This window comes from Marmota monax, unplaced genomic scaffold, assembly GCF_021218885.2.
Source record: "Marmota monax isolate L192 unplaced genomic scaffold, Marmota_monax_Labrador192_F-V1.1 WCK01_AAM20220418_F8-fsc01275, whole genome shotgun sequence".
In the NCBI taxonomy this organism is placed as follows: domain Eukaryota; kingdom Metazoa; phylum Chordata; class Mammalia; order Rodentia; family Sciuridae; genus Marmota; species Marmota monax.
Genome location: NW_026694835.1, coordinates 27,211 through 50,512, shown reverse-complemented (window position 1 = coordinate 50,512; position 23,302 = coordinate 27,211). Strand labels below are relative to the sequence as shown.

Sequence of the window (23,302 nt, the reverse complement as noted above, 5' to 3'; positions counted from 1 at the left end):
TTAAAACAAATAAAATTTTAAGTAAAAACTATATTACATCTATCAAAACTAAAATTTACCATTGATAAATTGCTATGACAAAACTGTATTTTGAATTCCATCAGTTTTTCTAATGTCTTTTTTTCATTTTCAAAATTCAAATGAAAAATACCATATTGCCCATAGTCATCATATCTTCTTAGTTTCCTTTGATTGTGATTACCATTTTAATATTTTCTTGATTTTCATAATCTTGACTATTTTAAAATTTACTAGTCAGGCATTTTGTAGAATGTTTCCATTTTCATTTGTCTTGCTTTCCCTGGATTAAACTGGAATTACATGTTTAAAGAAAAATATCATGGAGATAAGGCCTCATATCAAGCTATTCATAATATCGGCATGATATGGTGATGATGACATTGATCATTTAGTTATGGTGATGTCTGCCCAGTGACTGAATTGTCAAGGTGCTATCATTCATCTTTCCAGTCTGTATCCTCTAGGTATAAGTCACAGATTCCAGTCTATTTTTAAACAGTGGATTGACTAAATTACATTTCCAATAGTATCTGCACATATATTTTTTTAATTCTTCCATAGAGAAGATCTGTCACATCTACCCAACTTGTTTTTTCATTAATTAATACCTATGTATATATTGGTTAATAATCCAATACTACTTATTGTTTACTCAAGTTAATACAAAATTACTTAATTAATTCTTTGGGGGCTTCAAATAATAACTTAGATTCGTCTTGTATTTCCCTTTCTCCAGTCTCCCAATCAGCCACTTACCCAATGACTCTGATTCCTTTCTTTGAGATGGTTATTTATAACCAAAAGTCTGCGCACAGGCTGTTTTTGAGGTTGTTGCTGTTGTTGGTGTTGTTTTGTTTTGCTCCAGGAATCTCACTGCTTCTATGCTTTCTTATAGATAGAACTGGGAAATAGTTTTATGCATACAAGTCATTTTTGGTTGGTAGAATAAAGGCCAACAGAGACGTTCATGCCCTGTTCTTCAGAATTTATGAATATGTTATGTGACCTGGCAAAAGTGATTTTGTAGATAAGTTACAGAATTTAAGATACAGATTTTATCCTTTTTCATCTAATTGAGATAAACTTCATCAAAATGAGTCTTTAGCAGGCTGAAAGCTGAACTCTGATGAAGCACAATTAAAAGTCAAAGACATTCCAAACTTAAGAAGGGTTCAGGGCACCATTGCTGCTTCTGAGATACAGGCACCATGTGCAGGAATCTGATGAGACTTTAAGAACTTGACAGAAAGCAAAGAAACTAGAACCTTTGTCCAATAATGTAGGAAACTAGTTTTTGCCAAAGCCCAAATGAGCCTTTAAGTAAATTCTTCCTTGAACCTCCCAATTCAACCCAGCAAACAAAACTCTGAATTCATCTTTGTAAAACAAAGAGCAGAGAAACCAGTCACACAACCTGGACTGCTGACACAAAACTGTTTAGGAACAAAACTATGCTAAGTAGCTAAATTTGTAATAATTTGCTACAATAGCAATAGAAAACTAACACATGTGAACACTTGCAGGCCTACAATTATTTCTAAAAAATAGTATGTGTATATGAGCATATCAAGCTAACACTTGTATCCCAGGGTTGTAGCTTGTTTTCCTCTTGCTTATTTATATATTTTTTCTGACAGTGATTAACTTAACTTCCACTGTCTTTCATTACTTATTTTATTTATTTTCAGTATGAACATAATTTCAGAATTGTTAATCTATATTCCTATGATAAACAAAGTTTTTATATGAAAATTAAAATTTTGTACAGTTCTTTTGTCTTTATCCTTAGAAACTGGATTTTTTTTTTACTAAAGTCATCTTCTTTTCTCCATATTGCCTCCAGTGACATGTGTTGCATGTCATTATATAATTACACTCAATTTGAACAGTCTGAATCCCATTCAATACTGAGATTCCCAAACTTCTTTGTTCACTTTTCAAAATTTGAATTCACTAAGATCACTTTTTTTTAATGTACAATTCTATGAACTTTTCACAAGCATTTACAATCTTGTATACACCATTCCACTATCATATAGAAAAGTTATATCACACTAAAAATTCAGTGGTGTGTCCCCATCATACTTGATAACTTCATCTCACAATAGGAATTACTGATAGCATTTCCAATTTTCTATGTTTGTTTTCAAATACTTTGTGACTTAAATCACATGAAATCTCAGTACTTTTGTGTCTGTTATCTTTGGTTTCCAAAGTTCATTTAAATTTCATACAGAATTTTTATGTATAAGTAGCCTTTTCTATTTGATTATAAATATTTATCTGTATGGATATATAATAGTTTATCCACATACCAGTTGAAAAATGTCATTTCATAATTATTAACAAAGCTCCCCTAGACATTCATATATATATATATATATATATATATATTCATATATATATATATATTCATATATATATATATATATATATATATATATATAATTTGAAAGAAAATGTGTTTTGATATACTTGGATAACATCTAGGAATAGTAATGATAACTCAGATGGTAGACTTATGTTCATATTTATAAGAAACTATCAAGTTGTTTCCCATAGTGAATGTAACATATTTCATCCCCCATAGCAGTAACTAAGAGTTTTTATTGTTATGTGAATATATTCAATAGTAATTTTATTGTTGGATGTTTTATTTATATATTTTATAATAAGATAATAATTATATCATTATATTAAATACCTAGGAATGGAATTGCTGGGTCAAAAGGTAACATGGTGTTTAATAATTTAAAGAAATGCCAAACTTGCCAAACTGTTTCCTAATGTGGTTGCATTAGTTCACATTCTTACTTGTAATATGTAAGGATTAAATAGTTTGTACACAGCTGTCAACACTTCTTTCTTTCTTTCTCTCTTTCTTTATTTTAATTACAGTCATTCATCCTGTTGATGGTGCCTCAAATATATTTCTGTCAGATACTTCATGCTATGTAGCAAAAAGTTGAATGAAAAAATTGCAAAACCAATTTTCATTACAAAACCAATCAGGTGTAAGTATCTGAATTTTTTAAATGCACTCATTTTCATTTGTAATAGATATTTACATCTTCAAGTAAACCATATCTATTTTCAGCTCATTTTTCTCCTCTTACACTTATAAAAATCAAATCTTTCATTATATGTATAAATATTGAATGATTCATCATTACACTTAAATTTTGTAATGATTGTCTAAACATTATTACCTTGAGATAAAAAGTTGTCATTTTGTTAATAGCTTGATCATTCTACAATGTGCACAGGTGTCAAAATATCACATTGTGTTCCATAAATACATTAAAGAAAAATAATTTTAAAATGCCACTTTTTTTCTTTTATTTTTGTGAATTATTAATGTTTTTCAAGTTCCCTTTGGAGAGGTCAATTATCTTGAATACACTTTTCAAATCAATTTTTACAGTAGTTATTATCCCTCCTTTATCTATCTCTACCTCTCTATTGTCTTCTAATTTGCCTTAACAATGAAATGAATTTTAATCCTTCTCTTGTATTTTTATTTTCCTTGAAGTAATTTATAATTTCTTGTGGATCCTTTGCACAGTATATTAATTAATACTCATCACATTTATTTTGTCTTTGTGTTTTCCTGAATCTACTTAACAGGAAAAAAAAAACCTTTCAAAATGAGTAACAAACTTAATTCATTCATTTGTTCATCATTTCCTTCACTCAAAAAAATATGTTAAATACCACATACATTTGGACTATATATAACAATGAACAACACACACACACAAACAAACAAACAAGCACCTGCCTCAGCTATATGACAAATAAAAACAAAAGTCAAGAGAAGTTAATTCTTATGAAGAAAATCAATAAAAATGAGAAGCAAATTATGAGAAGCCAATTATTAGAATGTTGGGGTTGTCTAAGTTCTGTAAAGAAGTGAGAACAAAAAGAAATAAAAAAGGAGTGAGGAATTAACCAAGAGAGATACCTGGAAATCATCCAGGTAAAAGAAAAGAAGAACAGATTGTTGTGTTTTTTATTTTCATCCACTCTTGGGCATTTGGGTTGTTTTTTACTTTTTTTTCTCTTGTTTTGTTTTTCATTTTAGAGTATTGAATATGATTTCTAGAAAGTATCTTAATGTGAAAATATATATTAAACAAATTCCTAGAAAAATTATTTTTAGACTCGGGTATATGCAAATATTCAAATTTATGTAATACCAAAAAAATAATTTCCACTTATTTCATTATTTTTCACTTCAAACAAAAATGCACACACTATATAATAGCTCCATATCAGCTACAGAACTTAAAATTGTAGCAGTTTTAATTTTTGCACTTCAAATATGAGTAAATTATCTTCAATTTGGAAATTTGTTATGGCATTAACTTAATTTATCACCATTTTAGAGAGCTATTCAATGAATTATGAACACTAATTGGACATCGCAGTGTGTACTTTTCAGATTTATCACATCATTCTTACTTTGATGCTTCCTTATTTCCCAACTTGCCCCAAATCAGGCACCACCACTACTTTGCTACTTCTACCTGACAGTTGGAAGGAACACCTGGCAACACATTCCAAACGCATATTGGCAGGACTCTGGACCAATGGGCAGGCCGCATTGCCTTCCCCGGGCCCACAGCTGCCACGTGGGAGACTCCGGACCCAGGAAGGGGCGGGCAGAGGGGAGGCGTTAGGCAGCCCCACCAACAAGCCTCCCAGCCTCCCACCTAAGACCATTCTTCAGCACCCACAGCCAGGTGTGCACTAGCCCTTCCTACTGCCAAGATGTCCCTTTCTAAGAAGCTGACTTTGGACAAACTGGATGTCAAAGGCAAGCGCGTCATCATGAGAGTGGACTTCAACGTTCCCATGAAGAAGAACCAGATTACCAACAACCAGAGAATCAAGGCCGCCGTCCCCAGCATCAAGTTCTGCCTGGACAATGGAGCCCAGTCGGTGGTGCTGATGAGCCACCTGGGCCGGCCCGATGGCGTCCCCATGCCCGAGAAGTACTCCCTGGAGCCTGTCGCTGGCGAGCTGAAATCCTTGCTGGGCAGGGACGTGACTTTCCTCAAGGACTGTGTGGGCCCAGAAGTGGAGAAGGCCTGCGCCAGCCCCGAAGCCGGCTCAGTGATCCTGCTGGAGAACCTGCGCTTTCACCTGGAGGAGGAAGGCAAGGGCCAGGATGCCTCTGGGAACAAGGTGAAGGCAGAGCCCGAGAAGGTGGAAGCCTTTCGCCAGTCACTGTCCAAGCTAGGGGACGTGTATGTCAATGATGCTTTTGGCACTGCACACAGGGCTCACAGCTCCATGGTGGGAGTGAATCTGCCCCAGAAAGCAGCCGGGGTCCTCATGAAGAAGGAGCTGGAGTACTTTGCCAAAGCCTTGGAAAACCCAGAGAGACCCTTTCTGGCTATCCTGGGTGGAGCCAAAGTGGCAGACAAGATCCAGCTCATCAAAAATATGCTGGACAAGGTCAACCAGATGATCATCGGGGGCGGGATGGCCTTTACCTTCCTGAAGGTACTGCACAACATGGAGATTGGTGCCTCCCTCTTCGAGGAACAGGGAGCCAAGATTGTCAAGGAGATCATGGCCAAAGCAGAAAAGAATGGTGTGAAGATTACCTTTCCCGTGGACTTTATCACGACTGACAAGTTCGATGAGCATGCCAACACTGGAAGTGCCACCGTAGAATCTGGCATCCCCGATGGCTGGATGGGTTTGGACTGTGGCCCTGAGAGCATTAAAAAGAATGCTCAAGTTGTGTCTAAAGCCAAGCTCATCATTTGGAATGGTCCTTTGGGAGTCTTTGAATGGGAAGACTTTGCCAAGGGAACCAAGGCCCTCATGGATGAAATCGTGAAAGCCACCTCCCAGGGTAGTGTCACCATTATAGGGGGCGGGGACACTGCTACTTGCTGTGCCAAATGGAACACTGAAGACAAAGTCAGCCATGTGAGCACTGGAGGGGGTGCCAGTCTGGAGCTCCTGGAAGGTAAAAGCCTCCCAGGAGTAGAGGCCCTCAGCAATGTGTAACTGACAGAGTCCCCTCCTCCTGTTTTCTGTCCTCAGCCTTTAGGTTAACTCAGTGCTCTAACATCTCAGCTTGACTTTGGTTAAAAACTACCAGATAACAAGACCCAGGAAATGGGAAGGCAGTGTGTTATCCACTTCTCCTTACATCAGTGAAAGCACTTGTTCACTTTAGCTGTGTCATGCCTTTGCCTACCCTCTTCAAGATCTCCTTTGGACCTGTGAACTTCACTGCTGTGCCTCATAGGGAGGATATATTCTTAAGGTGCCCATTAAAGTGAGTCAATAAAGCTGAATCTCTCATTTTTTAAATTTTTTAATAATGGGGTATGATGGTGCTTAAATTGGCAAACTATTAAACAATGAATGTACCCAAATAAACAAAAATATTTACATTTAAAAGCTAATAAGTATCATTAGGGCTCTGCTGAGAGATTTTTTCCCTAAATATGAAAAAATATTTTTTAAAAGCAAGAAATTTGAATAATAAAAAATGTATTAAATATTAAGAAGAAATTAGTCTGTAAGCATATACAAATATATATTATAGATGGAGCAACAAATTAAACTCAAATTGGAAATAATTTTTTTCCCTTACAGCACATGTAATTTAATAATAATCAACTAATTAATTAATCTTAACCTGGATTTTTTAGATTAATAAAAATATGTCTATAATTCTTGTATGAAAAATAAAACAACTCATACTAGAAAATAAAAAAATAACATTATAAATATGGAAGAAACAAAAATATTTAATAGAGAATATTTCCCCAATTCTGTAAAAAAAAAAAAAAAGAAGAAAAAGAAAATGTTTCTAGAGTGCACTGTTAGCAAGAAAGATTAAAAAAAATGCAATCACTTTTTTCAGTTTTAATTTCCTGTGTTCATAACATGAAATCAATTTTATCTATTCATTATCCTGAATAACTTTTACATAACTCTTAATACACATGAGTTACCATACTGGAATTTAAGAGAATATTAGTAATGTGATGGTCATCCCAAGAAAAAGGTAGGAGTTAAGGTATAACCTTAAAAACAAAAGAAGACAAAAGTTTCAGTATTTTTTTAATTTTAATATATATTTTAGATGTAGCTGACATACTTTTATTTTATTTATTTATATGTGGTGCTGAGGATCAAACCTAGGGCCTCACACGTACTAGGCAAGCGCTCTACCACTGAGCCACAACCCCATCCCCAAGTTTCCATATTTTAAATAAGTAAAAAAGTACACTGCTTTCTCACATAAAAGTTGATGGGTAAAATGTAGGCTTTTCTCCATGCAATTAATAAGTGGGTACCATCTGTCTAAAGTGTTAGTCTGAGATCTTGCTACATGGTTGATAGCCTGAAAGGGAAAGCTAGTGAGAGGTAAGGAGTCTTATTTTAAATACATGACCCAAAAAGTTCAAGAATAATTTTGACTTAATATGTCCACAATTAGTTGTGAGATAAAGCCTATTTGTCAAGGAATGCATGAGTTATAATCTCTCCATCTGATATCCAGCACCCAAAGAATAAACCATAGAATCTACTACTAACTGGAATAGGATGAGGGGAAATCAGCAGTTTCTAACAGACTGTCACTCTAACCATCCAAGTATTCATGATATTTTCTACATATAGAAAACAAAACTTGTCCAAGAAGGACAATAAGTTTCTTGCCTAGTCACTACACCCTATTCAAATTTGGATATCTCTGGGTGCTGCACAACTCTTTCAATGGGAGCCATACATGACTGGAGAGTCAGGCAAGCTAAAAAGCACACCATTTTTCTCATGTCTTTCACTCTCCCCATTGCATACATAACCATTATACAATAGTGGAAAGAAGTGGAAAACTATAATAAAAATTCAAAACTGATAAAGACTATTAGTTTATTACAATTTTGAAGTAAGTCATGGTGGGCCAGAATTTTAAAAACCATCTTATCTACCGATGGGAGAATTTCTGTGGCTAGACTGATTCTTTATTCTGGAAGAACAATTAAGAAATTTTCATTGTTTTTTAACTTCCGGACAGCTTCTGAAGCAGATTTTGAAGAGCTGGGTCACATCAAGCCACTTCACAGGTTTCCTTTCTTCCCTGTGCTGGGACAGTTTATGGAAACCAAGGATGTCTTCATGTATCACAAAATTAAAAGCCTTTGAAGGGCAGAATAGAGGTTTCTTAACTTTCTCAAAAATCCAGATTTCAGGTTGGGGTTGTGGCTTAGTGGTAGAGCACTTGTCTAGCATGTGTGAGGCACTGGGTTTGGTTCTCAGCACCACATTAAGTAAATAAAAGATATTGTGTCCAAATATAACTAAAAATATTTAAACAAAAAAAATGAGAAAAAAAGAATCCATGTTTCTGGTTTCTTTAATGCACTGCAAAAGAACCTAACTCAAAAATCTCTTTTAGTTATACTTCTGTAGGTATGTCTAACTCTTGCTTTTACTAAATAGGCTTCTTTGCTAGGACTACCTTGCACTTCTTTAAGGATGAGAAGCTGTGGCCATCTGATAAGCAGGCAGGAGAGCCTGTGATGAATCCAGAGCAGACAGTTTATCTTTAGGTAAGAGCATGTGAATTCATATCATTCAGCTGATAAGGAACCTGGGCAAGGTAGTTTGTGGCTGGGTCTCACTAGGGGCTCGTGCTGACAGATGAGCTGGCTTCAAAAAAAGCTGGTTGCAACATTAAGATAAGAAAACGGAGAAGAAATCACACAACACAGAAGTAGTTTTCATGTCAAGAGTGGGACTGCTCTGTGACCTCAAGGGTCCTCTTCCATGCTGGAAGGCAAGAAAGTGAGTGCACTGGGAACCCCTCTGTTTATTAAGAAAAAGACATTCGATAGAATATTCTACCCAAATAAGGCAGGGGATAATGTTTCAAAAGGGGGTTTGCCCAATCCCATTGGGTAATGCTCAAGTCCAGAGCTGAAGCATTTCCTTGGAAAGGCCTCTTGCTTTGCACAGCATGTGGTGTGCAATACCAGTCCAATACCCCTTTACTCAAGGCTGAGGGGGGGGGGGATGCTTTGCTCATGGGCATAGCGGCCCCCTCGCCACAGCTGGGTGCTCATAGGCCACGTTAAAGCTACTACTAAAAGAAAGGAGAATAACGATGAATGAATTCAAAATAACATCCAAAAGAAGAACCTATTTACATTTTGCCATACCCTGGAAGATCCATGGGAAACATACATTTGTAGATTTTTTTATCCTAAAAGAAAGAACAAGCAAAAGTATTTTTTGAAAGAAGTTAAAATGAATTAAGAAGAAAATAACATGAGATGGCAAATAAACTAGAAAAAAGTATTTAAAAAACATTAATTCAGGTGTTGGTAGTACAAAATAGAAAATGGCATTAAAAGGAATATGAAAAAGCTTTGAGATAAGAATCAGAGACTTGGATTAGAATATTGGAGAAAACCAGAAATGAATTAGAAACATATATGCATATACATATGCATATTGATGCACATATGTTGATATGGTTTGGATAAGCTCATGAGTGAGACAATGCAAGAATGTTCAGAGGTGAAATGATTAGATTAAGAGAGATGTAACCTCATCAGTGGATTAATCAGTTTGAATAGGTTAACTTGGGATAACTGCAGGGAGGTAGGGTGTGACTGGAGGAAGTAGGTTACTATTGGCAAGACTTTGCAGTATATATTGCCCCTGGTGAGTGGAGCTCACTCTCTGCTAAGTGGCTGCCATAATAACTTGCTGTTTTCCTGCACCATGCCCTTTCACCATGATGTGCTGCCTCGCCTCCGACCCAGTGCTGTAGAGTTACCAGCCAAGGACTGAACCTCTAAAACCATAAGCCAAAAAAATTTTCCTCCTCTAAGTTGTTCTTGCAAGTTCTTTTGTTCACAGAAATGAAAAACTGACTAATATACATGTCTCTCATATACATAACTGTATGACAAATTCATTTTATATAATATTTTGTGCAGTTTTACATCACAAATTAAAATTCTATATGCATTAAAATATTGAGCTGTTTATTTGCTAAATGAAAATTTCTGAAAACTTAAAATTAAGGTGTTACCATCAGAATGTAGTATCAGCTTGGATTTTTTTATTCAAGTTTACATTATGGAGTTTGTTTTACCCAAGCCTGCATTTTGCATTATTTAATTCACTTGCTTATATATGGCTATTGTTTTATTTTCTGTGCATTTTAAACAAAATTATCTCTATTGTTATTTTTATTTAAAACAACATTAGCTAATAAAACTGTCATGAAGTCAATGAAAAAATAAAATTAGGTGCTGTTCTTCATGCTTTTATTCTTCCATTAATGTTACTTGTAAGTAATTTCCAATCTTACAACGTGAGTAGGAGTCTCCTACATGTTGGCTCAAATTTTGAGATTCCTATAACAAAATTTATTCATCTTAAAACTTGAAAGATCACATAAAAACGGGTAGGAAAATATTTGGGAAGTGACAAATTGGAGGGTATGTGAACTGATATACAAGATAATGCTTTAGTTGGCCTCTACTTACCTCAGAGTCCAACAGGTCCACTTGGGGTTCCCTCCCTTCTCCATGGCCTGAGAACTTTCCCCAGGCTATCAGGGCAATTGTGGGCTCATCTTTGTTCCCTCTTCCACAGCCATTGCTTTGTTTTGCCCATCTTTTTACTTGCTTCATATGACAGTGTTGGTCCAGTCCAGGCTGTTACGCCTTAGTCATGAATTTAGAATCAGAATTATTTCTTTTGATTTTTTTTTACAACAACATTATTTTTAAGACCCAGCAGATCTGGATGTACTGTTTTTTTATTTGTACTGGTTTTAAATATTAACACAAAATACTTTTCAATGCACCAGAGTCCCTTAACTAAAAATGGATTATTTGTTTAATATTCTTTATCTTTTAGATCAGTTTTGTGTACATGACCAAATTGAGTAGAAGGTATATATGCTCCTGTCACACCACATACTGTATCTCTCCACTATCAGTGTCCTGCCCCATAGTGCTTTATTTGATTTGTTACAGTCATGAACCTACCTTCATACTTCATCAAGCAAAGTCTGCAGTTTACATTGGGATTCTTTCTTGGTGCTGTACATTGTGTAGATTTTGACAAACAAATTATGTTGTGAATCCAATATTGTAATATAATTCAGAATAATTTCATTGCTTTTATAATCCTCTATGATTTGCCTATTTGTTTCTCCCTCCTCCTTAACCTCTGGCAACCACTAGTATGTCTATGGTCTCTATAGTTTTGCCTTTTACAGAAGGTCATTCAGTTAGAATCATATAGTATGCTACTTTTTCAGATTGGCTTCTTTCACTTACTAATATCCCTTTAACAGTCCTCAACATCTTTTCACACCTTGTTAGCTCAATTCTATTCAGTGCCAAATAATTGTGTATACCACAGTTTATTAAACCATTCACCCTAACAGGTCCTACATGTCACTTCCAAGTATTGACAATTAAGTACAAACTTACTATAAATGACCACTCACAGTTTTTTTTAAATATTTTTTTAGTTGCCAATGGATCTTTATTTTAGTTATTTATATGTGGTGCTGAGAATCACCTGTGCCTCACACATGCTAAGCAAGCACTCTACCACTAAGCCACAACCCTAGCCCATTCATAGGTTTTGTTTGTGGACATTTTAAAAATTTTTTAGGACACACACACACAACACACACACCAAGGGCTGTGATTGTTGGATTATACAGTTAGAATATACTAAATTATGTAGGAAATGGCCAGAATGTATCCCAAAAGGCTTTACAATTATATAATCCTACCAGCAGTATATGAGTGCTCCTGTTGCTCCACATCCTTGCCAATATTTAGTGTGATCAACCTAACAAGCATCTTGTCTCACTTCATTGTTGTGTTAATTTGGATTCCTGTAACAACGTGTGGCATTGAGCATCTTTATATTCTGACATTTCTGACTTATAATCTGGATATCTTTTTTTACAAATCTTTTGTCCATTTTTTATTGAGTTGTTTATTTTCTAGTCATTGAGTAATAAGAGTTATTCATATAATTTGGATAGCAGTTCTTTAACGTCTTTTACAAATATTTCCTCCCAGTCTGTGACTTGTCTTCTCATTCTCCTTTATCTGTCTTTCACCGAAGATTATAAGTTTAATGAAGTCCAACTAATCATTTATTTCTTTCTGATATGGTGCTTTGGTACTGTATCTAAAAATGTTACCTATACAAGGTTATCTAGGATTATCCTGTTATCTCACTAGAGTTAACTAATCTTGTATTTCACATTTTTAATTAATTTGAATTAATTAATTTCTCTTCTTTGAATTAATTTTGTGTAGAATCTACGATCTGTGTCTAGATACTCTCCCTCCCTCTCCATGAGGATGTCCACTTGTTTCAGTATCACTTGTTGAAATTGTGTCTTCTTTTCATTATATTACCCTTGATCCTTTTTCAAATATCAGTTGACTATATTCTATGTTTATAATGGCCTTCAGTTGACTGTTCCATTGGTATAGTAGTCTATTCTTTTTCTAATATCACACTATTTTTATTCCTATAACTGGGTAGTAAATCTTGAAATTACATCACATCATTATTTTAACTTTGCTCCTTACCTTCAAATAGTTACCATTTTATGCCTTTGCCTGTCACCCCCCTTCCCCCCACACACACACAAAATAGAATCAGTTTGTCAACATTTAAGACAATAACTTCCTGGGATATTTTATGACATTATATTGAATCTATAGATCATTTTGATAAAAACTGATATTTTAAAAATATTGAATATTTCTACTCATGAACATAAGGTGTCTACATTTATTCATTTATTTTTAGATGTTTTCAGCAGATTTTACTCATATAGATCTTGCACTTGTTTTATAAGATTTGCTGATATAATGATAATGTGTTTTAAATTTTACATTCCATTTTTTTCTATTGATGACATGTAGAAAATCCATTAGTTTATATATGCTTGCCATATATACTACAATATTGCTAAATGTCTTAATTTTTTAATATATAAAGTTTCTATCATCATGTCATTTGTGATCAAAGAAAGTTTTATTTTATCTTATAGAATATATTTATTTTGTTCTTTCCATATGTTTCTGCTAAGACATCCATTATAATGTTAAAAAGCAGTGTGAAAGAGGGCATCCTTCCTCTTTCTGATTTTAGAGGGAAAGCTTTAAATTTCTTGCCATTATCTACAATGTTAATAGTAGGTATTTTGCAGATGATCTTTATTATATTGATGAAGCACCCCCGTTTCATACTTTTGAGGTCCCTTTTGAGGTCCTGTCATTAATGTACTTTGAATTTGTCACAGGCTTTTTCTGCATCTATTGAAATTATCATGTGGTTTTTCTATATTAGCCTGTTGATGTTTTGAATTATACTAATTAATTTTGAATGCTGAGTCAAACTTACATAACTGGGATGAATCCTGTAGGGTTGTAATGTGTACTGCATTTTTACACATTGTTAAATTCACTTTGTTTATATTTGTTGAAGATTTTTACATCTTAGTACACAAATACTAGTCTGTAGTTCCTTTTCTCATGTCATATCTTTTGTTTTGTTAGTAGAGCAATATTGACCTCATAGAAAACTTAAGAGCATATATTCCCACTGCTACAATCTCCTGGGAGAGATCGTAGACAATTGGTGTAATTTCTTTTTTAAACGTTTATATAAAATTTCCAGCCAAACCCATATAGACCTGGTGCTTTATGTCTTGGAAGGATATTAAATATTGATTTAATTTATTTAAAATATATTTACCTGTTCATAATGTCTATTTCTTTTGTGTAATTTTTGGCAGATTGTGTCATTCAAGGACTTTGTCCATCTCACATAGGTTATCAAATTTGTGGTTACACAATTTGTAATATTCCTTTTTTATCCTTCTCATTTCTATGAGTTCTGTAGTTATATCTCCTCTTTTATTTATTATATTAGTAATTTGTTGCCTTCTCCCATTTTTCCTTGGATAGAGGACCATCATATCTTTTCAAGGAATTTGTGCTTTTAAATTTTCTATATTCATTTCTTGTTTTCCGTTTCATTGACTTCTCTAATTTTTATTGTTGGTTTTCTTCTCTTTAGTTTGGATTTAATTTTATGACTACTAGAGAGAAGATTAGATTACTGATATTGGATCTTGCTTGCTCTAAAGAAGCATTTAAAGCTATGAATTTCCTTTTAAATGCTTCTTTCATTACATCATAAATTTTTATAAGATGAATTTTTATTTAGTAAAAAGCACTGTTTAATATCCTTGTAATTTCTTCTCTTGCCTATGTGTAACTCAGAAATATGTTGCTTGGTCCAGGATTTTGAGAGATTTTCAGCAATCTTTCTGTTATTGTTTTCTATTTTAATACCATGGATGTCTGAGAGCATTCATTGTATGATTTCTTTATTTTTTTTCTTTCTTTGTTGTTGTTGTTGTCACTGTTGTTATATTCTGGGAATTGAATCCAAGGCCATTTTACCACTGAGTTAAGTCCTTAACCCATTGATTGATTGATTGATTTGATTTGATTTTAAGACAGAGTCTCACTAAGATGCCCAAACTTATTTGGAACTTGTGATCCTCCTGCCTCGGTCTCTTGAGCCCCTGGGATTATAGGCATATGCCACAGTGTTTGACTTGATTTCTACTCTTTTAAATTTGTTAAGATGTGCTTTATGACCCCGAATATGATTGTTTTTAACCTAGGAGTCTTAACTACTGAGCAATATCCCCAGCCCATTTTATATTTTATTTAGAGACAGGGACTCGGGACTGCCTAATTTGCTGAGGCTGGCTTTGAAATCCTGAAGTTCCTACCTCAGCTTCCAGAGAGCCTGGGTTTACAAGCATGTGCCACCATACCCAGACAGCCTTTTATTAGTGAATGCTCCAGGTGAGCTTGAGAAAAAATTTATGGAATAAGTGGTTCATAGAGGTTAATTCTATGCAAATATATATAGTTTTTACCATATTCTTACTGATTTTCTTCCTGCTAGATCCATTTTTTGATAAATGGGTGTTAAAATTTCTGATAATAAAAGTAAAAACAATAACAAAATAGACTCATTTCTTGCACTTCTATAAGATTTTATCTCATGTATTTTAATGATTTGATAGGTGTTACTTATTGCTTTTTTTTTTAAGATGGGGTTTACTATATTATTCTTGGGAATCTCAAACATGTGAGCTTCAGTTATCCTCCTGCCTCAGCCTCTTGTGTAGCTACATCACCATGTCTTGCATCTGCTTTCTGTTGATGTGTGTAGCATAATATCTTTCTAAAATTCTTTACTTTTAATATGTACATATTTCCAATTTTTAAATGGTTTTCTTGTAGACAACATATAGGGTTCTGGTTTCTGAGGGAAAGTTTGTTATAATTATTTTCTTTTTTCTTGTATAGTTAAGATTTCCCCTATGACTTCTCTCTAGATTTATTTTCATTATCTTTACTTTATTCAGTTTGAATATTATGTTGTCTAAATGGTTTTTATTCTTTCTTATAATTCTCTGAATTTCCTGGATCTATTGTTTGGTGTCTGACATTCTGAAAATTTGCCTGAACTTATTACTGCATCAAATATTTCTCTTGTACTTTTCTCTCTTTATTGTGTTTGTGGAGCTTATATTACATGTATGTTACAACTTTTTATAATTTTCCTACAATTGTTGGGTATTCTGTTATATTTTTCTCCATCTTTTTGCTCTTAGCTTTTCAGTTTTGAAAATTTCTACTGAAATTTCACAGGCTCAGAGTTTTTCCTCGGTTGTGTCTGGTTTACTAATGAGCCCATCAAAGGCATTCTTCCATTCTGACAGTTTATCTAGAATTTTTAAATTTACATCTCTTTCATTGTATTATCAATCTGTTTCTGCATCTTACCTACTTTTTCCATTAGGATGTTAACATAATTAACCTAGTTGCTTTTTAAAAAATGATGTCTAATAACCCTACTATAAATGGTTCTGATGTTTGCACTGTTTCAAATTGGTTCCTTTTTTGTTTTTCTTCTTTATTGTGCCTTGCAACTTTGTTTGGAAATGTAGGCATGTGTATAAAAGGAAATGTGGTAAATAAGCCTGTAGTAATATAGTTGTAATCAATCAAAGAAGAGGAAGTGTTCTATAGTTCTAATATTAAGTCAGTGTTTTTAAAATTTTTGACACACACAGATTCTATATATATGTATGGTATGATAATTGAACATATGATATAATGTGTAAAATAATAAAATAAGCATAATTTATACTTTCATCTCCTTAAATATTTATCATGTCTTTCTTTTCTATGAACTTCTTTATGAAATATGTAATATATTATAAACTATAATTCTCTCCTGCTAGAAGACACTAGAATTTACTCTTCCTAACTATATTATTATACCCATATCCAATATCACTCCACTCCTTTCCACAGCCTTCATATTCTTTAATGACCACTGTTCTACTCTCTACTTCTATAAAATTAACTTTCAGCTGCCACATACAAGAAAGATCATGTAGTATTTGTCTGTGTCTGCCCTGTTCTACTTAACATAGTCTACTCCTCTCTCCATTTCATCTCACCACAGGGTTTTCTGTTTTGTGACTGAATAATACTTCCTAATGCTTAAATGCCAAGTATTTTTAAATCCATTCATCTCCTATGGACACCTTGGATGATTCTACATCTTAGCTATTGAAGGTAGTGCTGTAATAAACTTAGGAGTGCAGCTATCTCTGATGTTAATCTTTCAGTGAGCTTATGCTCCTGGGCTCTGATTTTTCTGAATGCTTCTTTGTCTTGTTTTCTTTAACCACTCTTTAAGTGGTAAAAATAGTGAAAGGGGACTGGAGTGAGATATTTCCATTTCCCCACATGAAAACTAAAGACAGCTAGAGTTGGGAAGTTTCCCTTCACCCAGATCAGTTAAGGTCTTCTAAAACCCTAGTGGATTATATTATAGTAAAATAGTTCCTCAGGAACACAGAAAGAAATTTATGTGGAGTAAAATGCTTTGGTATATATTTCAATGATCCTCTGGGAACTTGATGGAATTTGTCTCTGCTTTTTAGTGTGGAAAACCTATTAAAGTCCCTGGAAGCAAAACCTGAAAGTACAGGGGTCCCTCTTAAAAACTGGATCCCCATGGGTTTCTTATGACTCATAAAATTCCTCAATTACATTTTGAGTTCTCCTCCGGTATTGATTTCCATGGAGCTTTCTATGGGTGGGCACCTGCTCTAAGAAGTTGTTATTCTCTATAACTTCTTGTCCTTTTCTCCAATTTAGGAGAAGTTGTATCCCTGGGACCTTACTTCATGACAAATCTAAACACGGGGGTTTTTCATTTGTTTAAGTGTCTATATTTTGATAGCAAAGAGTGGCAATTTCTAAGCTCATTTTATGTTGAAGAGGAAAGTGAAAATCTGATTTTGCTTAATTTATAAGTTCAAATGTGTTTTTAAGTTCTTATACATTTCACATATTATAACATCCAATACTATCAGATAAAACAAAAATACAAAGATTTTGAACCTGCCAAAATTGTCTGCTCATTGACAAAACCCTGTGTCAAACCTCAGGGCTGTAAAAGTACTGTTTGCCTATCCTAAAGAAAGAAGTGGTAGGACTCCACAGAGCTCATTTGGACATGTCGTTATTCTCATGCTCCTTGGTGGTAGTATACTGGGACTAAATGGAGAGTTACTCCACACCTTCAAGCAGAGAGAATATTTAGGGTAGGTTACACACCCAGGGTGCAGGTGGATTTCTTTAGATGTTTTATAAGAACATTGTTTTACTTTGCAACCAACATTGCTCTGCTTTGTCTGCACCTAAGTCCTGGAGACAAAAGATGAGTCCAGTGTCCCTTCCTCATTTCCTCTTAGAGTCCTTGGTATTCACTGCCAAGAACAAGCTTAATTGGTTGTTTTTACTTATACATGACAGTAGAATACATTTTGATATAAACACTGATTAGTGTGTACCCTGACACTTGTCCATTATAAATTTTATACACAGGATTATTTCACTCAGGAGACATCTATTCCTAAGTTCACCATGTAATGCAGCCTTCGGACCTTCTACTTCTATGATAATTGGAACATCTGGAATATCATATTTGTGTATGCTTTCTGTGAAGGCATGAGCTATATCAGCTTTCTCATGTGGAACCAAATCACTATATGTTCAGTATCATATCAATTCTTTCTTTGATATGATATTTGGATATATGTTTTTTTCTTTCATTAGAAATGTAAAATGATGGGTTTTGTTTCTGTTGTCATTTTTTTACTTTCAGTTTTGATAAATTAAATCATTATGCTGTCTTAAAATACAAAATATTCTTGAAGATAAACTATAAGGTAAGAGAAGAGAAAGATAAAGATGTGGTGATTCCAAAGAGTATAGAGTATTGCCAAATAATACTGATGATTTGTAGTTGATTTTCATAAGTAGATTAACTTTGAGAGCTAGCTGTAGCTTTCAAGAGTTTCTTCTGAGTTTCTGTGAAAGCTGATTAAGACTCAAAAGGGAAAATTGAGAAATAGTGCATTTGGCCTTTTGCCTGCAAAATTAATTACATAAAAGCCAGGAAGCAGTTATTTTTGCAACGCCAGATACAACAACAATCTGAACACATTTTTTAACCTTATATATTGCAGTGCCGTTAAGATTCTGGAGTGTATATGGTTTTAGATACCACATGTGTATACTTTGAAGATGAGTTTTTAATTTTAATTTTTGTTTTTCCCTCCATAGACCACACAAGCTTTGAGAAGTCAGGCTATACTTTGAAGCCATCTTAAGGTAACAGCATACTGACTCAAATGAAATCATGGATGGAGCTGTCCTGCTGCCGCCAGTCATACAAGAGGAAGTCTGACGTGAGTTCAAGGTACATAAACAAATGCATTGCCTGCTAAGAAGAGACATCCTGTTCTCTCATCATTTATACAGATGTACTATTATATAACAATAAATCAATCAGAATAAGAGCTTTCCTCCTAAAGATTAAAATTATTTACACATGGAATTAAGTATGTTTTATAAGTAATGACCTTGCTCTAAGGGTGAGTCTCATTCACATTAGAGTATTAATCCCATATACATTTCTTGAGCAGCAATTCTGTATAGTCTCTGACCTTGTAGCAAGATGTAGCAAATTCCTCCCTGAGTTCACAAAACTGAGTAATATAGAAAAATAAACAAATGCATATACTTCATTAGGATAAGTACAGTTGCTCCTCAGTATCTAAGGACAATTAGTGTCTTCTTGTATACTTTATATCACTTATGTACTTCTATAATTCATAATTCAATGTAAACATTATGAAAATAATCATTACATTGGATCACTTAAAAAATAATGACAAGAAATAATGGTATATAAGTGCTCATACAGACAAGTTTTTCTCACATATTTTCAATCCATGATTGGTTGCGTCTATGGATACAGAAGCTGAAGATAATTAAGGCCAAGTAACTGTATAATATAGTTGAAGTGTATTGTGGTAAAGTGCCAAATAATGTGACTGATAATATGTGGCACCCATTTTAAGGGAAAGGAGGGTCATGTGATTTTCAAAGCCTGTATTATTTTAAATTTCATAAAATTGCTCATTGCCATTTCCGATATTCTCCAAAGATTACTTGAGCTTTGTAATGGAGAAAAACTCCAATTTGCTTTTTACTTAAATTATGTTTGTCATTGAAGACATCTAATTAATTGTAAGGTACAGATGTGCTTCAAACACATGCAAACCATTCGTCCCTGCTCCGTTTACTCTGAACTCCTAGAATTTTCTTCTTATTCAGATGAATTGAGCTTTGTAACCCAGACAAAGCTCCATGGTATAACTGTCACGCAGGCCCTTCATCAGAAGGGCACTGACTTTGGTTTAATGTTCTATTGTCATTAGCATGGAACCCAACATCACTTATACACTGCACACCTCCCCCTGAAAAATAATATAGTCAGTCCTGCTGAAGGCTTATCCTCTAGGTTCAAAGTTAAGGAGACTAACATGAGACTCTGGTTTCTCTACTTGGATACTCTCAGGTTTCTCTAACCTTTTAGAATCATACTGAAAAATTAAGGCTCATAAAATGCCTCAAACACTTCCCATTCTTCCTACCAAAGTTTTGTTCAGAAACAAGTCTCCTCTCAAATATTGTCTCTGTAGTATGTGTTTAAATTCTCAAAAAACAAAATTAATTCTTACTTTCACAATAGCTCCATGCTTGTCCAATAATTGCTGCTTTACCAAATTATGAAGAAAGGAAGAACTGAAGCCAATAAACAGGAACTCTTTCAATTTCTTCACCTGGGTTGTGGTAAAGTGTCATGATAATTCTTTATTTTCTATGAGGATCTTCATTCCAGAGATAAGAAGAAATAGTCGTAGTTGATTGAATATTTGCTTCAAAAATCCTAGTTAGTTTTTATCTAAATGTTTGAATTTTTTTCCTTCGGAAAACATACTTAATTCCTTTAACAAAAAAGCAATGTGGTGCTGGGACTGTGGCTCAGTGGTAGAGCGTTTGCCTTGCACATGTGAGGCACTGGGTTAGATCCTCAGGACCATATGAAAATAGATAGAGATATTGTGTCCATCTACAACTAAAAAAATATTTTTTTTAAAAAAGAAATGTGTGTCCAGCAAGTGTAAGGCCCCAAATTCAATACCCAGAACCACACACACAAAAAAGGAATGTGCATAAAAATTTAATGTATGTAAGTAATTGACAATTGACTAGAAAGGCTCTAAAGTTGCACTATAAGACACAAAAGTGACACGTTGATGTTGAAAAGTGTTTTATTTTATTTTTTAAATGAAGCAGTTAAAGCACTTAGGTTTTGGTTTTGATTATGGTGAAGGCGATCCTCCACTCACTGTCTTGACAGGGTCACAGTGAGAAAAAGTGCTGACAAAGCTGCTCTCCCACTGTCTTGACAGGGTCACAGTGAGGATGAATGCTGGCAAAGCCACGCTGGTTGGTGGGAAACCGAAACCATGAGACCCTTTTTTATGTAACTGGGACTTTTCATTTTCATGCTTATGTTCCTGACAGGAGGCATGAGTATGTTAAATGCCAAACAAATGAAATTTCAGATGGCTAGAACATAACAGGTAGTTCATGCCTTGGAGGCTGTTCTACTACCCCTCAGCATATCAAGGACAAAGTAGAAGGCTGTTCTTCTATCTCAGTACATTGTGGACAAATCTGATAATGGACAACAATCATCCTCTGAAAGGTCATGAGAATTTTAGGCACCACATTGATTATATCAACTAGAACCCAAGCCCATATTTCCGGCCTTTAAGAAAACCTAATCATTATGCTTATTTTACAAAGCTCACCACATGTAGTCTCATTGTTGATTAAGGAAAGTTATATTATACACTTAGGAAAGTTAAAACATATAAAGATGTATTCTTCTCTTTTTATAAACCCTTTTTTACTTTACATAAGGATTTATGATGAGCATAGTTAATATTGGTGGAAAGTGGATTGATGTTTAGAACTTACTTTCTATTGAGAAAGATTATAAAGATATGAGAACTAGTGCACCTTGACTGAGAAACAAAGAAACTCTTTGAGAAAGCAACTCAACCAGTTTTATGAGAATAAATTTAGGAATTAATTAAAATAGCTTTATAAGACGCAGTTTTAGAATAATGTTAGAAATATTATTTTATTTAGATTCTTAAGTTTAGAAATTCTTAAGTTTTTAGTTGTATGGGTTTCTGTTATGTTTTAAGAATGATTTATAAACTTTAGGATGTTTTAAGTATAAGATTTAAGGGGACTTTTTTATATGGGAATTTTAGATTAGAAATAAAGTACAAGTGTACTTTAAACTTAAAGGTTAATGATTGGTTAGGAGACTTAGAGTCTGGTTACGTAGTTTGGCATTAGTTAATAAGAAAATAGCACATCTTGGGGAAAATAGTAAATCCTGGGAAAATCTGAAAAATGTAAATTAGTGACATATTTTATTAATGATTCTGTACTTTTAATAATTAACTAACTAAAGGTCATATCCTGGAAAAATGTAAATTAATGTTACATTTTTTGTACCCCCAATCATGGTTAAGGAAATGTTATGTCTTGGCAAAGTTTTAAATTATATAATCAATGACGTATTCTGAATCTATAATTATGAGAAAAATTGTAATAAAAGGTGACCCAGAGAAAGCTGCATTAGAGATCTCTCTCTGGAGATTGCTCCAACAGAACGACTCCTGTCTCATCTTTTCGCCAACACCACTCATCCTTCAGGACTCCCTGGACCCCGCTAGGGCAGGACCCCAGGAGTATTATATTTATAAAATCTTATAAATATTTAGAAACTATAATTTATTTAAAAGAAGGATGATTTTAGTCATCTTGTATCTGTGAAGCAAAACAAATATGATACTTGGAATGCAACTGGCATGACCAGCTGAACTTGGGGAAGATAAAAGCAGGACAAGGGGCCAAAAGGGGATTAGAAAGTATGACAGAATAATCCTTGGACATTGTTTACGAATTAGAAAGAATGGGAAATTTAGGAATGGTGTTGGAGGGCAGTTTTGAACTATGAAAAAAAAGGGCAGTAACATGATAAAAATGTGTTTACTTATTCAGTATTTTAAGAAGCAAGCATATGTTAACTGGCTCTAAGTTAAATAAACAAGTAATTTCTAAGAGAAAAATCTTCAGGTCCTAGACCAAACCTTTAACAAATAAACCCTTTAAAAGTACTGCAGAGAGGGCTAGAGGTGTAGCTCAGTGGTAGTGCTTGTGTAGTTTGGGTAAAGCCCTGGGTTTAATCCCTAGTACTGTGAAACAATGAATGAATGAATAAATAAAACTGTACTATCTGGATAAGATAGATGATATGTCTTATCCAAAGGAAAGAAATATAGGTTTTGAGTAAGAAATTGCTAATACTGAATTATCAGAAGCTAGGAGTTAAAAATACTTATCAAAGTTCTCAAGATTCATGCCACATCACATGGCTCAGTGTGTGCAGAAGCTTCTTGGAAATGCAGATTACCAGCCTATCTATAACACTCACTGAATCATAAACTCTGGAGGTGGGATCCAACAGTGTGTGCTTCAATGGGATCCCAAGTATCTTTATTTCTCCTAAAGTTGTAGAATAGAACAGACTACTTAATTTTTATATGAAATAGAGATTATTCCCAGTGACAGTCATGCCACTATTTATTTGTTTCAACTTTAGTTAACAATTTCAATTTCTAGGCTCTTTCTGC

At 34.0% G+C, this 23,302-nt stretch overlaps 1 protein-coding gene across 4 annotated transcripts in view; it reads left to right on the top strand.

Moving 5' to 3' along the window:
- LOC124080255 (phosphoglycerate kinase 1-like) overlaps positions 1 to 23,302 on the top strand; it is a 50,491-nt gene that overhangs the window by 10,588 nt on the left and 16,601 nt on the right. Inside the window, exons 1-4 of one of the 4 annotated variants that reach the window (XR_009225100.1) lie at positions 2,684 to 3,035; positions 4,524 to 6,322; positions 8,500 to 8,609; positions 18,798 to 18,933. Coding sequence is in view for 1 of the 4 variants with exons in the window: in XM_058573173.1 (XP_058429156.1) it covers positions 4,795 to 6,048 (1,254 nt within the window). In the remaining 3 variants the exon portion in view is untranslated. Of the gene's footprint in view, positions 1 to 2,683; positions 3,036 to 4,310; positions 6,564 to 8,499; positions 8,610 to 18,797; positions 18,934 to 23,302 lie in introns of those variants that run through there. The other 3 variants (XR_009225101.1, XM_058573173.1, XR_009225102.1) reach the window with 3 other exon arrangements.